Source organism: Megalops cyprinoides, chromosome 21, assembly GCF_013368585.1.
Source record: "Megalops cyprinoides isolate fMegCyp1 chromosome 21, fMegCyp1.pri, whole genome shotgun sequence".
Taxonomy (NCBI): domain Eukaryota; kingdom Metazoa; phylum Chordata; class Actinopteri; order Elopiformes; family Megalopidae; genus Megalops; species Megalops cyprinoides.
In genome coordinates this window covers 20,588,354-20,605,604 of record NC_050603.1, presented here as the reverse complement: position 1 = coordinate 20,605,604, position 17,251 = coordinate 20,588,354, and the positions used below count along the sequence as shown (strand labels likewise).

Genomic DNA, 17,251 nt, shown 5'->3' with positions numbered 1-17,251 from the left:
AACTGAGGCGTATGTATTACCGTATGCATTTCTTTATTCACACAGCTGCATGTATATTATGGGCAAAATGCGAGCGGAATGTACAATTAAGCAAAGGTGACAGTTTCTTTGACATAGCTGGGTCAGCTCAGAGGAGAGATCTAGAGATTACATTTGTTTTTGACTAGATATTTAGTGTAAAAGGAAGAAGCACTTTACAAAAGCGGTTTTGCAAGTTATCCTTTAATATCTGTTGCACATGGAGTATGTGTGCTATCTTGCATGTAATGTGCAGTAGATAGCTGGAGTGATACACCTAATTGACCTAATTTGTTTTGAAAAAAGAAAAACAACTCAAAATACAGACATGGTGCTGAAAACAGATCTATAAAATTCTTATAAAAATTGGCTTCAATACAACTATATTCACATTAAATAATTCAACAATTAGTCCTAGGACCTCAAACACAAGTTCAGTAGTTCTAGCAGCTGCATTGGCTTATCCAGAGAAACATAGCTTTGGATTAAAATGTGCCGTTACATGTGGTATATGAAGTACTGGCTTGTGAGAAGTCTGCTAACAGTTGTCCAGAACACCATTTGCCATCTTCTAGCTGCTTGAAGCTGAATAGCTGAACCAGACAGTGAGCTGTCCTTTGAAGGTCCTTCAAATTAAAAGAAAACCTTATAGACAAACAATTCATTAAAAGAAAATTAATATAAACACCAACTGCATGCTCTTATAGTGTACTGCAGTCAATTCAGCCCTGATTGTCAGCATTTCTTGAAAGTAGAGGTTTCAAAGACCAGATAGTTAAAATGAACCCTTCAAAAGGTACATGATCAGTTTGTCTTTCACTCTTAAAGAAAAGTCTGTGGTGTTTGTTCAGGTTTTACACTTATGAATAGCATTGGAAAGGAGTAGCTGCGCAGAGTCCATCTCTGGGAAAACACATTTTCCTTTAACTGGAATCCTATGCTGTTATTGGCAGTACTCTTCCGCATCCTTGATACAAACAGTTCAGAGGTTCATTAAAGAATACACAAGTCCAGTTCCTTTGCCAGTAGGGAGTCAATGCTAATGATAAAACCCTGGCTGGCTATTACCCAGAGTAGTCCATTTACTTTAGGCAGCTCAGGGAAAAAACTACTACTACGCAACACTCCTGTCATTGAAGGCATTTTCTGTGCCGGTAAATTGGTCATGTTCCTGTAACAGACGTCTTTGCCTTCCAGAGGCAGGCAGGTGCCTGCACCGTGTGGTTTGATGAGGTAAAGGGAAAAAAAAAGCTGAGGCTCGTTCACTGCAGGTACTGGTGCACCTCTTCGCTCAGGGATATGAGGCCGAAGTTGGAGAGCAGGTAAAGCAGGGACCTCGTCAGGCTCATCATCACCATCTCTGTCCTGCAATCGCACAGGGGTTTGAAAGGTATGGAACTTAAACACCACATTACTGAATCCAGGTGTCCCTCTGATACAGTCTCCTTACAGAAGGCTTTAGTCCAACTGACCAGTTTTCACTTTGTAAAGTGACAAATTCAGTGGGTCTAACTGAAATTGGTTTTTTTTTTCAGATAAATCTTGGAATCCTAATCCATCTGTTTTGGAACAGAGCACTAAAAAGCCACATTACATTGACTCTTTCAGAAAAGGTGTGTGGCTGGTTTGTCTGGTTAAACGCCTTTCCTTGAAAACATGCTCAAAGCTGTACCCGAGGAAACAGGAAAATTTAGTTCAGGCTTCGAAACACATATCAAATAGCATATAATTATATATAAAAACTGCTGCCCTCCCTTTCAAGTAAGTAATTAGAGTAGAGCGTATCCGTTACCTTAAAGCACACTCGAACTTGATGTTCTCCCACGCGGTCCACAGCCAGTGAAACACCGTAAGGCTGGGCAGTACGCGGGACTCCTCGGCCTGGATCCGCCCCCAGCCTCCCACAGCACTGTCGCCAGGTTACAGAACAAGCAGAGGGGGTAAACACAGGCAGAAGGGTGAGCGTCCAGAAATACTTAAGAGGGCTGGTTAGTGGAGGAGACATATATGGTGCTTTGGGTGGGATGGAAGAGTCAGTCTGGAATTACATATGATGACCTTAGCTGGGAGTGTTTCAGGAAATAATGGGTTGCAGATAAAATTAAACAGAAATAAATATAAACGTCTTTAACAAAGCAAGAATGTGTGTGGCCTGTTTTAAAATAACTTTGTTTAGAAAAACAGCTGAAAAGGATTAATCAGGCTCTAAGTGTTCTGTGCACCCATTTTTGTGTCACACCAAAACAACCCTTCCCATTAGACAGTAATAAACTAGCTTTACTGCAGCAGTAACAAATAATATTTATAACAATAATAATATTATTCATCCCTGTGAAAAGTGACTCAGATGAAGTGGCAGTGCGGCTAATGATCAAGGAGTTGGGCCCGTAACTCCGAAGGCTGCTGGTTCAATTCCCACATGGAATGAAGTTCACAAGCACATCCGCTAGTATAGTGTAGAAGTAAGGGCTATATAATGATGAAAATGCTATTAAATCTCAGATGCAATTACACTTCCCATATTCTTTACAGGAGAGAACATTTCAGTCCCTCATGTGATATTCGTCAGGACAAACATAATATAACTTCACTATATATTTGACCGGACAAAGGTCCCATGAGGGATGTAAATGCTGTCTCTGCAATAAAGAATATGGGAACAATAACTGTGTGCCGGCTCAATTCCTATGTGGGCCACTACTGTCGTACCCTTGGAAAAGGGCTTAACTAACTGCCTCAGTAAGTACCGAGCTGTATAAATGGATAACATGGAAATTATACGATATGCAAGTAGGATGTGGGCATCTGCTAAGCAAATACGATGTAACTTCACATGCAGAACGTTTGCTGGAACGGAGAGGGGCAGGCGCCGGGGCGGCTGACCTCTTGGCCATGACGAAGTAGCGGTCGACGGGCGCCCCCAGCGTGATGTTGATGCTGCGCACCGTGTTGATGTTGCGGAAGACCAGCAGCATGGGCCGGGGCAGGGACTTCAGCACCTGCATGACGCTCTCGAAGTGGTGCACCGCCATGTCGCGCATGTAGGACGTCTCCTCCCGGCTCAGGATGTTGGCCAGGCCCAGCTCCCGCATGTTGATGGGCCGCTGCAGCAGCATCTCGCAGAACAGGAAGTAGTCTGGGCGGGGCGCCCGGCGTGGAAACGGACAGCACGTAAACACGTGGGTGCTTGGTTGTAGTTTATCAGAGTAATAATGAACGGGCCTGAACACAGGCATGTTAAAAGCCTCACAGATCTCATTTATACACGCCCCATTTTATGAAGGTCGATTTATTTGTCACAACCTGAAAGAGCCTTACCCCAAACAATTACAAAATACAAATAAGTTACGCGGTCCTGACCTTTGACCCCCAGGTCATTGGAGTACTTTTTCATGGCGGCTTCGTCTCGCAGAATGATGGAGCGCCACAGTTTACACAGAGCCACTCTGTCACTGATGAGGAGAACAGGAGAACAAAAGTGTCAGCAGACAGAGGAAACAAGTACAAGAGTACAAGCCTGCTACAACCTACTTCACCTCCAATAAAACTGTATCCCTCCCCTTACAGCTGGTAAACGCTGTGCGTTGTGGTTAAGCTGGCAGAAAGCGTTGCCCTCTTACCTTTTGCTGAGGTGTTCATACAGCCCATGATCCAGCAGAACCAGCTCAGCTTTCTTATCTGGACCTCTTCTTACCAATACTGCAACACACACACTAGTGGAGTCAGACTGCAGTCCCTCACCTCTTACGATGAGCCCTGACCTCTGGTGGTGAAACATTGTTACTGCAGTCCTTTGATGTAGGCAGACTTACAGAGCTAAATGCAACACCCTCTGGAGGAGGATAATAAATGTTAATGGCGCTAAATTATGTTCAGTAAGTGTCCATTTTAAACATAATAGTTTGGAGGATTTATGACTGCTTTATGCTATGGACATACATTTGTACCTACAACTACAGCAGAGACACTGTATGTTGCTTTAAATTTCAACCAAGCAGATTTCTACTGATTAACTGACTGAGTAACTGAATGCCAGTCTGTAGTGGATGGCTCTTATTCATTGAAAAGCTTTAGTGAAGTACGGCACTGTGGCCTAAATCAATAGCTCTTTATTGTAACAGAGGGCAAAGAATCAATACAAAAAGAATCATACATGAAGAACAATTCCACACTGCAAAATAAATGTGAACTACGCAAAATAGGCAAACCATATACAACGTTTCTCATCTGTCCCTTTTATCTAGTGTCCTTGCACCAAACACTTGTTACTGTTACTCCTCGATCCACAATTCTGCAGATCAAACATAGTTCTGTAGAGCTGGAAATAACGTTACACAACTCAGTCCTTCAAATGAACATTTTAAGTACTGCAAGCACTTAATAGGGGAAAATTAACCCTTTCGCATGTACGGTCAAACCGGTGTGATTAGATTGGAAAGATTCTAGCTAACGTTAGCTTTGAGGAAACAGTGCTTTGACTTTACAAAGTATAGCAAATGCGGCGGCGTAAACTGCGAGAGGCTTAATAACGCTAACGAAAACATAACGAACCATGTAACGTAACATGCGCGCTACACAGCGTAGAACAAGACACAACAGTTCAGACCAGGGAAGGGGGGGGTAGGGAGTTTAGCCATGTGCGCAGCATCAGGTAATCGGGACAAGCTGATACTACACTGAGAGCAGTTAGAGAGGGTAAGAGAGGGAAAACATTAGCTTAGCGTTTCCAGTGGTCCTCACTGATCACCTGTGAGCACAAAAACAAAAAAACAGCACACACAGTTGCCCCCTGGAGCAGAACAGAGATCACCGCGTACAACTGCGTGTAACCGCGGGTAACCGTTACACCTACCATTGCCTGGGTGAGGGTCGGCGTGGATAAAGCCCGTGTAAAATATCTGCTCTGCGAACGTGCGGATCAGCTTGTCGGCTGTCTGAAAGGGTGGCACAAGGACAGCACTGTAAATTGCGGGGGCGGATGCACACGTATGCAAACTGACTGTTGTCACACCACTCCGCGTCTGTACGTCCCAAGGTCGCAACATGGATGGACACTCACATCTTTAAAACTGAGCCCTTGCCGCTTGATCTCTTCTATGTTGTTTATTTTGCAGCCTTCACAGAACTCTGCTGTTAGTACCCTCTGCGGCACAGAGAATATTAATTAGTCCCTCCCCGGGGAGGCATTTCATAGTATGAAAATGCAGGCGGGCGCAGAAGCATTCTCAGCCTGAACCTGTTGGTCTCGCCCCTCACCTTGCTGGTCTGTTCCCAGAACACCTTTGGAACCACAATGAATTTGAAGTGCCTGAGGTCGTGAGCGCAGCGTTCAGAGTTCCTGGCCTCGTTCTCGAAGTCCAGCTCCTGAGCCAGGGTTCCTTTCAGGTCCTGAAACAAGGAAAGTGACACCATGCAGACAACAGCGCAACCCATATATGTGATTGGAACATACAATTGTAAGGATGACATAGTGCCATTTCGCTAACGGTCGCTGGTTAGTTTAACACAAAAATGCTACAGAATTAACATCAAATGTGCTAATTGCTAATGAAATGTGACTTTGAGTTACACAGACCTTCAAGACCCATCGGAATCCGAAGCTTGGATGCATGAACTTCACGATATCTAAGAGGATCTCCAGTGTCCGGATATCACCATCGAACCTGTCTCTGAGGTCTATGTACTGCACCTGAGCAATGGGGGACAAGGTCACCTGAGGTTAATGGCAGAACTCACCCCAGCAGAAACCTGCTGAAAACTGCCATTTTCATCCATCACAATGACAGACAACATGATAGAGACTGATTTCACAAACGCAACAAGTTTTACATGCAACAGCATGCACAACACCTGAGATGCATAAAAGAATACTTCAGCAGCAACAAATTCAGAACTACTCATTTATTTTAGTGCCTTAGGTTACAAAATTCATTTTAAACATCAATACTTGAATATTAACAGGACATTAAGAAGAAGCCCTAATGATTTGAAAAGGCTGGATACTGTCTGTCAAAATACCAGATGGGTTTAAAAAATTTCTGTCAAAGCTTACAAACTTCAGTAAATGACAAGAACTTTTCAGTTAATAAAAACAATGGAACAGTACACAACCCCTCTGTGTATAATGCTTACACATTACTGCAACCTATTTCTGTCCTTTATAGCCAGGAGTACACACCTTCACAGCTACTGGAGTCCCATCATGCAGCTCTGCCCTGTGCACTTGGGCGAGGCTCGCCGCTGCCACTGGCTCGTAGTCAAACGTCTTGAACATCTTGTCTGGAGTGGTGTTGAAATCCTCCTGGAACAGCGCGTCTACCTGGCCGGTGGGATGCAAGCGGACAGAAGCTTTCAATGGAGTGAGAATCAATACAGGCCTCCCTTACACACTGCACTTAACATAAAGCCGAAAGAGAGGCGGCACCGCAAATGTGCCGATAAAGCACCTTAGTGAGAGCTGGCCTGATGGAGACTCTAGTGCTGAAATGTGGTCGCTTTTTTTTTTTTCTTCTTAGACTCCTACTACAAGTTATATGAGCATCATTTGACCTTGTTTTGTGTGCGCTGGATAGTTTTAGTTGCTTTTATACATAAATTCAGCATGCAGAGACAATCTTTTGTGTATACTTTTTGTATTTCTGTACACTCCTGAGCAGAGCATGCCATTTGGTCAGACCGAAGTAGTAAGATCTCTGAAGAGTAGCTACACACTTCATGTCTTTGTCTGATGAGTAACAGATGATGCTACTGTGCTTTAAGGTGGCACCAGCTCCTGTGAAGGCGAGCTTGCGATCGTTTAGGAAGGGGGCGCAGATTCACCCCCGCTTGCTCTTGCAGGGGTGCACGGACACGGCGAGGCTGAGCTCACCTCCTTGTACCTCCGGTTGAGGGCCTTGTCCTCCAGGACCTGCAGCGTGCGGATGTACTCGGGGGGCAGCAGGTGGTTGAAGGCGCACAGGCCCTGGCCCAGCTTAATGTACAGGCCCCCGTTCTGCACCGCCCCGTCCACCATGCTGTCCGCCGCCCGCTGGTGGCACAATGACATCCCCTCCAAACAGGCCGGGCTGCTCTGGCGAGAGTACGGGCGAGACGCCACACCTCCTTTTACTGCGTTCAATTCACAGAGTTTCAATGCTCGATCATGCATGTCCTACCTTGAACTCAAGCTGTTTGCCTTAGACCAATAATACCATTTGTGTACTTTATATCAGGGACTGTTAGGACAGCTATCACATAAATTGTAAATGGATTACTACTAATCAATTAAATACACACCATATTTACCTTAATTCTGGTAATTCTCCTCCTCTTTAGTCAGAATTCTAGAACTCAAATTTAGCCATTTAAACTCGATGACTTTACCTTACTACTAGGTATTACAGTACACAATATTGTATTATAAAGCCATACAGTATACATCTGAGTATTAATCACATACTATTAGTTGTGTGATAACTTTTCAGGTAGTGGAGATAAACTGTAGTCAACCACTATAAAACAGTACACATGGTTTTAAAATGTCTCATAATGATGCACTTACCTCATCTAAACCACGCAGCGTTATATTAGTAGTCCACCAATAATCCGCTGAAATCAACATGCCAATGTATAGAGACCTGCAAGTCCATGAAGACAAATGTAGATATCAGTGTGTGCCGACCACTCTAGTGGTTCTCCAAACTCAAAAACCACGAAAACAACCTCCATCCACCACATTCTGTATGTTACCAAGCATATATTGATGCGATGCCTTAATTTCGGTGGTTCTAGAAGCTGGAAACAAACTGGTTGTGAGCAACTGGAACTACGTGTTACGATCACAACCACGTCCTGTCAGCCAGCCATTGTGCAGCAGATAAATCAACAATAACTCCTCCAAGTAGACTAGGTGTTGACAATTTATTATACACAGGGTGTGTTTGGTTTTGCTATTATGTTTTATATGCTGCACAAGATTTGTGCGTGGATTTACCGATAGCAGTCATGGTCACCAACAATCATGATGGATGAAATTTTGCCCGTATGTAATTTATGCCAGGGGAGCCACTGCACTAAAGGGAGAAAATACAGCGGAAAGCCACCATACCTGCAGAAGCGGCCCACACCCTCCACCAAGATCTTCATCTTCCGCCTCTCGCGAGGTTCAGATATGGCGTACTGGACTCCGAACACTACGGGCACACCCACAGAGACTCCCAGCAGCACCTTCTTCAGCACACCTCTGCTCCTCCCTCCTCTACAGGGAAAACACTCGCTTTCACCAAACTGACTCACGCTCCAGTTCTTCCACAGTATTCTTACTTTCTTAACGCAGAATTTACCTTTCAAATATGTTTCAAAGAATCAGATGATAGCAGTAACTTGGAACGCATTTAGTTGTTCATAAATTGAACATCCACCACTGGATTTAAGAGACTAAAGCACTATCAGGAAATCATATTACACTTACAAGAAGCATGAAACTACCATGGTAAGACTTTGCTTAGTAACCATGGAACAGAAGTATGGGGTACGGATGGAGGTCCACGCATACCTGTCTGAACTGAAGGGTCTGCGCAGCAGAACTGTAGACTCCGAACATGGACATCTGCGCAGCAGGGCAAAGTGGTGCCGACACAGACGCAGCTGGAATGCAGTTGAAATAACATGTTGTCACCTGACAGTGAAACTACTTACGGCTTCTTCACCATATGTGACCATGACACTTAGTAAACCTCTAAATACAGGTGGTGGTAAAAGCTAAACAGGGTTGGGCCTGGATAATAATGGTGCTACAAGGTTTTACAACAAACACACTATTGTTGGAAGACAGGTTGTTGGGCCAGTATTATATGAGCCATATTACAAGTAACACAGAGAAGTAAGTTTCTTGCCTTGTTCAAAGATCACATCCTGCTCAGATTCAAATAACCTAATCATCCTGTCAAGTTGGGTGAACATTGACAAAATTCTTATCTTACTGTGCCACAGATCAATCAAAGGTGACAGCAGTCTATGTATGAGGAAAGAAGCAATATGCCCTGCCCCTTACCTCTTCACCTGAATAGATTTCGGCTTAAAAATGTCCCCTTGCATCTCCTTGCTACCTGTCGTACCTGGTGAGTCTGTCCATCTCTATAAAGCTCTTAAGGATCTGATTAAATGTGATTTACAAGTGCAGTACTGTATGACTGACACGGCTCAAGCCACACACACTGGGGGCCCTCAAGGCATGAGGAATGGCTTAAAATGTTTTCTTTCTTTTACCCTACTGACTGCACCAAGGCCACTAGCTACAATCCACGAGGGGCTGTTGTTTTGATTAGCTGTATCAGAGGACACAATGTTACTGCACAGACAGGATGATTCACAGATAGGGCTGCTATGTCAGGGACGTGATCCTAGGCAGCAGGGCTACATCTCAAAGTGAAAACAAAATGCATAAGATAAACAGTGGAAAGAATATTTTAAAATCCCATTTTATACGAGAGTATAGTTGGGGTGTGTGTGTGTGTGTCTGTGTGCGCTGGGGGGGGGGGGGGGGGGGCATAAACACTACTATAATATGAGGTATTAGTTTATATGGTGCTACTATTTTTCTTTTTAAGTTTTGGTGGTTTCTACTGTGGTTTTTAAGGTTCCCACGGTTTTAAGCAACAGCAGATAACGTTAGCTAGCTAACACCACAGATACAATTTAACAATTTACAGAACGCACAGAAATATACCAATGCTAGCTATTTAAGAGAATTGGGTACAGCAGATAACTAATCACGATGTGAGATATTACCGGCGACAACCTAAGAAGTAGTGTGCGAAGAACTTCCTGCAATAGGACCTCTCCAACATCTGAGCTACCAAGGAGGAACTTACCGTTAGTTGGGAAGGTAACTTACAACCAAACACGACGCGTGTAAATAACAATTAAACAACATGAAGTTGCAAGCTTGCAATGCTACATACCGAAGTTGAAACGGTCAACTCGACTGGTGCGTACTGCAGCTCCCAAACCAGCTGGGTGGTAATATTATTGCTGCGGGTATCTTATCGTTCAGTCAGAGTAATAATGCTAGCAAGACAATTATACGATGCGCAGATGAACAACTACATTTCATAAACCTTTAATTAGCTGACGTCACCTCTCTAGAAAGACAGCTACACTAGTTATCTAAGCAACTTAATTGGAATGAGCGAAATCAGCAAACGTTAGCAAACTAGCTTAAAGAACAGTTAACTAGGGTGAAAATATTATTTTCGACTAAGCAGTTGTTACTAGCTGCTAACTAGCCAGCACTAGCTGTCGACTAACAGCTAGGTTTGTCGATCTCTAGGCTACAGCTATTAAAGTACGTGCTTAATATGTTGCTATATGTTGCTTAGCCCTCTAGCTAGCTGGGTGACTGCACATTGGCTGCCCTGATAAATTAGCGAGCAAGCTAATACTTTTATGATACAACTAACATTTGCAAACCGCTAGCAATTAATAAGGAAAAGAGATGATATCAGCTAACTCACCGCTCTGAAAGTCTCCCCAGCCATGTTCACAGCGCTCCGGTCACCCTGTCGCTTTACACGCCGGTAAGGGGTATCGTAAGGGCACTTCAACACCAGCACCTTCCCCCGTGACCTCTTGCCAGATGAAAGGAGAGCGTTGCGTCAGTGCAGCAGTACAGCGCCTCTGACACATTACAGGCGCAGCCGGCCAGCTACACATGTGCGTAGTTGGTCACGTGACACGTGGTCTGACTGGTTATTGACTGTGATTTAAGGGTTCGGGTCACGTGGAAGGGGTGAGGGAGTCGCTTTTACCTGGGGAGGACAAGAAAAAAAAAAACTTGTTGACACTGTGTTTTACAACCACTGAGCCTTATTTGAAGTTTGTTGGCTACAACTATCGCGACAAGCTTTGACTTTTCTAACTGTACAGTTAGTTGCAGTTTTCAACCCAGGAGTAGTACGAGTTTGTATCTAACTGCAAAATGTGACAGTCTTATAATGTGTACGCTGTATTCGTTTCTTCATTGTAGATTTGATCCACAGCAAGCCTATATTAATGACAGAGTTGACACGCAGAATGTACCTTCAAGCATTGTTTTTATGTTTATTTCACTGAATGCAGCCATTTTAATTCTGTGTACTATGTTACCACGCAGTAATGATAAACACTGCGAATACTGTTTTGGTGTGATCTTAAGAGCTATAGCACACAACAATTTGTAACGTACAGGTCCCGTGAATAATAATAATGCATTACACGTTATATTCTGCTGCAATAGCAAACCTACATCATATGAGTTGGAACCGGAAACTACTAAACTTACGGTTTAAAACTTAAGCCAGTCACAATAAAATTGGTCATATACAATGTTGTGCCTGATTGCATAGGTTGTATGGACCCTGCAATCAACCATTGTACACGTTTTATTGTTCCAGTAACACAATGGAAACAATCTTACGTGCTGTAACGTGAAACGGGCAGGCACACCTTCAATTTAATTTTTTAGCTGATGTAGCGATACACAGAAATTAATAATGAAATAATAATATAATTAACAATGCTAATTTCAGTACGTACAGCTTGGATAGTATGTTTCAACAGGCTGAATCTCTCAAGCGCCCCTAAGAGCATACCTGCGTATTGAAGGCGAAAACATTACATCACCTTGCATCATAACAACACCTTTATTACAGACCGTCACCTGGAAGATTTTCCTGGGAAAGAAAACTTGCACATCATACTTACATATTTATTAAAACATGGCTAGTTCTGCAAAGACAGTAAGTTAGCTGGCCAACAACTAGCAGATACATTGAGCTACAGGAGTACCTGTCTGCTTGTCAACGTGTTTCTTCGGAAAAGCATGGCTCCTTCGCTTTGAGAGGGTTTCCTTCCACAAAATCTTCATTAAATGAACTCCAGCTGGCTTGTGACATATCATGACTACACTGTTAACTAGGCTTATAGATGCTTAGATGCTGGCCGTAAACAGCATCTCCCGGAAGCTGCGCTACTCCGCTGTCTCTGCAGTCCTGTGTTTCCTGTTTACGGGCGGGAAGAGCGAACGAACCTGAACCCTCCGTCTATTTTATGTCGCCTTGTGCTCAACACGCTTACTTCAGTTGCACAACTGCTTTCTCCTTATTTTTTAAGTGATCGCTTGCATTTCTGTTCAGATTTTTATACTTTCTCGTAATTTGGATATACGTTCAGATCAAATCGTTGCTGAAGTTTAAAGGGATTTGGGGTGCAAAACAGATGGAGGACCCTGCAGACTCTGGTGGCGGCACTGCAGATCCAACGGGCCCCTCGATGTTAGTGACGGAGATCCGCTGGCCAGCAGGGGCCCGTCCACTGCGGTTGTTGGAGTGGAAAGTTAAACCTGGATCCCTGGTTAATGTCGACTCTGTGCTTGCTTTATGCGCCCCTATCCCGGTGGAGAAGGAGGCCGGATCTGAGCCACGGGAGCAGGCAAGCAGACTGCCGGAGAAGAAGGTGAAATCGGACCGTGCTGGAGTAGTGAAGGAGCTGTGCTGTCAACTTGGACAGGTCATCTCTCCTGGGTAAGTCAGTGAATAATTGAGATGGATCGTTATAAGTTGCATAAACCATTTAAGTTTTGTCATCGGAGACACATGTCACTACATTTGTGTGCTTGTATGCTAATGTTGGCTAGCTTGCTGTCCCATACAGCTTTCCAGCGCTCTGTTGCTCAGACTGGCTAGCAGTTGATTTGCTAACATATCACTAGCCAGTTAGCTAACGTTAGCTAATCATGATTGCCTAGTATGTAGCTACATAGCTAGCCAGCTACGATTAACTTAGTTATTGATACAAGTTCTTCTCAAAAGTAGAGAATCGGTTTGTGAGGTCAGCTATTTTGCCCTTATCTTGGTGTCAGCTAATCAAATTTGATAGTTAGCTAGCTTAGCTGTCTAGCTAGTTAAATTGTTGATGACCAGCGTAACGTTATATATGCTAGCTAACCTATACAGCTAATGAGCTTAATACGTTTTAATTTTGGTGTTAGCTTGCTAAAATAAGTAGCTCGCCAGCTAGCGAACTACTTGCTGACTGAGTACAGAATGCAGCATGGCAGCTAGCCAGCTAGCTAGCTAATGCTGTGTAGCTAACAAGCTACGTATTTTATCTACGGACAGCCTGGTGAGGAGACCGCGGTCACTGGTGTTAAAACTAGACTGCTAGCTAGCCTCGCTGGCAAGCTAGCCGTGAAAACTGTGGATGTGAACGGATCGCCAACATTTGATATTTTTACGAAGATGAAGAAGTCACATATGTTCCACCCGGTGTCTGGTTTTTCTACAGCGACTTTTAAATATCCTGTATCGATATTTCATATCTGAGCTAGCTAGCTGGCTACATATGTTTGCGCTATGAACGCGTCATCGAAAGGGGTGTGTTAGTTATGGTCACGTTTTTGGATGTTGACTGGATCTCATACAGAGGGTCGTCTAAACCTTATTTTGTGGTCAAGAACACGTTGCCTTTGTAGTTACACTGTCTTTTTAACACAGTTATGTTTTTCCGATTATGGTAAAATGCAGATTTCCTATACTCAGTATACTTTCGTAATATTTATTTAGATACCACGGCTGGAACGAAAGGGTTCAAGGCTTTTTCGCGGTCTGAAACTGCATGAACTGTCCATTGTTTTTTTCCGTGCAGTCATATCTGCAGCGATTGGTATGGCTAATGTGTATGCCAGGTTGACAGGTGACTTACAGCTGTTCTTATACAGGATCAAGAGTTAAGCACTTTTGGGGTTTCCTTTCAAAATTACCACAATGACCGCGATGTATGAAACCTGATAAACATTTACTTTAGTACCATCCAGACTTATTTAAACACAACATTTAGATGCAATACAATAGCTAAATGTTGTACTTCTTTTTTTTCGCTTATTTTCCATCTTAATTTCCTGTCAATTTTATTATCACAATTCCCCCAGTACCCCCAGCAGCACTTATTACCATTGGGCTGTCCTGTCTGGGTGTCTGATAACCTATAGCAATATCTGTTCATTTTTTGCTAATTGCAAGGCAGCTGCCTCCTACACAGCAAGTGTCATTTTAGTGGGGAGTCTTGCAGTGTCCAAAACTAAAGTCAATGTCCATAATCTCTAGACTGTAATCGGTGATCGTTAACCATCACCGTTAGCATTACTGTTACTTAGGGAGCAGAGGGGTCCTCCCATTTGAGAAGGTGCTTGTTATGAGTTGGCGTGGAACATGGGATGCAAAATAAAGACACCATTGTAAATAGCGCAGATAGGGATGTCACATGATACAATCTAAATTGGATACTAGTGTAAGCAACAAAAGTTATTAAATGTATATTACATTGTTTAAAGTGGGCTAAAAAGAATAAAGTTACTGGAGAATGTGTAACATGGGGAATTGTGCGCTGGTGGTGTAGAACAGGCTCGTCTTTAATATGAGACACAGGGTGTTGATGTATACAACCCACAGCTCTAGATCAGTTTTTAAGACTTTGCAAAAACTCTAATAATATGTGGAAAGCGTTTCCCTGAGTACAGATTTTTTAGTAGCTAACTGTTGAAGTCCGTATTCATGACATGTTTTTATTTTTGTTTAGGAATGATTTTCCCACAGCCACGAACGAGTGCATTTCAATTGGACTCATGCATAATATTAAGGCTTCATAACAGTTCTCATCACTGCCTGTTCCACTTACAGTGTATTGCCCTCCAGTCAAATTTGGGTTTAGCTGTCAGTGTTAAATTTGCATCAGATAGCAGGACAGTCTTGATGTTGTCTTAGGATATTAAGATAAGCTCAAATTATACACGGCGATTTATGATAAAGTTGTGGCGGTTGCAGCCCACTCTGGATCCTCTAACAACTGGTGCAATCTACTCATAACTCATCACACTGGAGAGGAGGGATCATACATCAAACATTTTTGATTGTCCAAATTTAAGATCTGTCTCATCCAGAAGATAGTTACATTTCTACCTGAATTACTTGTCTTAATATTAAAAGTTCATCACATATTATGGCATATAAGCATTCTGCTATACAGTGAATTGTCATGTTAGAAGAATGGAGCACTGTATTTTTTAGAAATCCTGTGCCATTATTCATGTGCAGAGTTATTTCAAATGCTGCTGTAGCTACAATTATCATTTCTTTTGATGTGCTCTTTTTAGTCCTTTTTTATGTGTTAAATATACAATGTCCTTCATAATTATTTATATCCCAATTAATCAGGAACAGACAACATGATAAAACATGAAAAATGTACCTGTTGAATTTGTTGTGATTAACATTATTTGTATAATGTTCTACTGTATTTTTAATAGGATTGCTGAGGGCAAAGTCATACTGTTCGCAAACAAACAGCTTTTATTCCCACTCGGCTTGCCAGGTGTATTAATTCCACAAAGCATGACTGTTACACTACTGTAACGTTATGACCAGGTCAGTAGTCTTGTGGTTAGTGACCCCAGCGGACTAGGGGTTCAGCCCTCAGCTGGGTTATAACAATGACTTTAACAAATGTACCCACTGCCTCTCTGCTATGGATATAATTTGAGTTACATTTGTTTAGCACATGCTCCTGTTCAGAGCAACATTCATAGCTTACCTTTATTTTCCATTTAAGTAGCTGGATTGGTACTTGGTAGGTTTATTCATTTACTGACTCACCAAAAGCATAGAGCAGTAGTTTGTTGTAATGGTACGAAAGGAGTGGCACATTGACTAGAATGGAAAATCAGAAAAAGCAATAAAAATGTAAACAAAGAAAACTGCCAGTCCAGTCAAAAATAGTGCACTCTGTTATCTTCCCTAAATGTCTATTGTCCCAGTATAAAATCCTGTTTGTCTCACAGTTGGCCACAGTGAACTTTGCAACTTTGAATGTTATAAAGTTCTAAAGTGGGTAGGAGAGCCAAATGAGGAGAAGCAATATTAAGGAAGTGGGAACTGGTGTAATCAGCAGGAAAATCAAGATGGAGAAGACAATGATTGGGAAGAAAGAGGGAAAATGGTCAAAGTTTGGGCATCTGTTGTGTGGACTTGCGGTACAAAAGCAAATGTTTATAAGCGCTCAGACTGTGTCATTGTGATAATTTACATATTTCACCCTGAAAAAGGTTTGAGTCTCATTAATGTAAAGGTGTTGGCAGTATGTCATCAACCTGAAAACTGGCTACCGGACTACCGGAGTGATACATAACATTATGTCTGTTTAGACGTTCTGAGCGACTGAGATATGTTATAGCTCATTTTTTTACAGCTGGGTATTTAATGAGGCAGTTTGGGTAAAGTACCTTACCTGAGGGTACTTCTTTGGGTTGAAAGGTCTACTTCTTACCACTACACTATGCTTCTCCCAGTACGGCTGGGCTCACCCCCTTTTGCCTCCTGTTGAGGGCCTTTTCCAGGACCAGCAAGGGCCGGATGTATTCAGAGGTAGTTGGAGGATTCCTATGGTACCTCTCCTAACACAAGCAATAAGGCTATGTTAAAACCGTGATGCATATTTCTGGCTGTGGCACAGCCAATGCTCAATTTAGGTTGGCAGAGCCCCAATAGTAGATCATGTGCATACTAAGTACAGAATAAAATAAAGAAAAATAAAAAGCACTGGTATAAGTGACATTAGACAGTCAAGAGGGGGACTTTATGCAGTGTAGTCTTGGCATCAAGGCACATGAAATGGCAAAGGGACTGGACTGGCCTGACTCGAACCCACCACCAATAAAGAATTCTTCTTTCTGCATAATGCTTGGTATCTCAGCTCGCTACTGGTGCGTTTCAAGTACAGACTGACACACTTGGCCTCATCAGCACACACATCAAGACAAAATCGTCATACATCTGCACAGCTGCTGATTTTGCAGTTATTTTCTTTTTTCAATGTATATTTTTTGTTTAACTAAAAGTATCTGAAGAATCTAAGTATCTGTATCTTTCTGTGCAAAAAATATACATACCTATCAACACAGCATTTTTCCTTTGAAAAGGAAGGCTTCTATGACTTTTTCTACACATAGACATTGTGGATTTCCTGATTTTTGTATTGCGGCTTGTGCGGTTATGGCTTTAGAGTTCCAGTTTGTGGAAAAGGGAGAGTTGAAAGTGTGGTGAGTGGAGGGAATGATCAGTTTTAGTTAGTATAGATTTTTGAGGGAAACCCTCACAGTGGCCCTTGAGGACACCCTTACTGTGAACTTCGGGCTGTGCCGACATCGCAACACGCCAGTTTTGTG

The 17,251-nt window shown here is 42.7% G+C and overlaps 2 protein-coding genes across 4 annotated transcripts in view; one reads left to right on the top strand and one right to left on the bottom strand.

Annotated features, from left to right (window-relative positions):
- Positions 1–128: 128 nt before the first annotated feature.
- adck5 (aarF domain containing kinase 5) lies at positions 129–10,671 on the bottom strand. Of its 2 annotated transcripts, XM_036555030.1 has the most exons (15): positions 10,512–10,671; positions 8,552–8,643; positions 8,105–8,254; positions 7,559–7,634; positions 6,887–7,087; positions 6,197–6,337; positions 5,594–5,707; positions 5,275–5,406; positions 5,078–5,161; positions 4,871–4,952; positions 3,639–3,717; positions 3,379–3,470; positions 2,902–3,154; positions 1,811–1,927; positions 129–1,383 (listed from the first exon to the last, which is right to left on the bottom strand). In XM_036555030.1, the coding sequence occupies exons 1-15, from the start codon at positions 10,533–10,535 to the stop codon at positions 1,281–1,283; spliced, it is 1,740 nt and encodes a 579-aa protein (XP_036410923.1). In that variant the 5' UTR covers positions 10,536–10,671; the 3' UTR covers positions 129–1,280. The 2 variants fall into 2 exon arrangements, with proteins under 2 accessions (XP_036410923.1, XP_036410924.1); XM_036555031.1 differs by lacking the exons at positions 8,105–8,254; positions 8,552–8,643; positions 10,512–10,671 and having other exon boundaries at positions 6,887–7,082; positions 7,559–7,628.
- A 1,389-nt stretch (positions 10,672–12,060) lies between these two features.
- The window catches only part of ctdp1 (CTD (carboxy-terminal domain, RNA polymerase II, polypeptide A) phosphatase, subunit 1), a 94,766-nt gene continuing 89,575 nt past the window's right edge, over positions 12,061–17,251 (top strand). For both annotated transcript variants that reach the window (XM_036555018.1, XM_036555017.1), the window contains exon 1: positions 12,061–12,557. In XM_036555018.1, the coding sequence (XP_036410911.1) occupies positions 12,253–12,557 (305 nt within the window). In that variant the 5' untranslated portion in view covers positions 12,061–12,252. The remainder of the gene's footprint in view (positions 12,558–17,251) is intronic.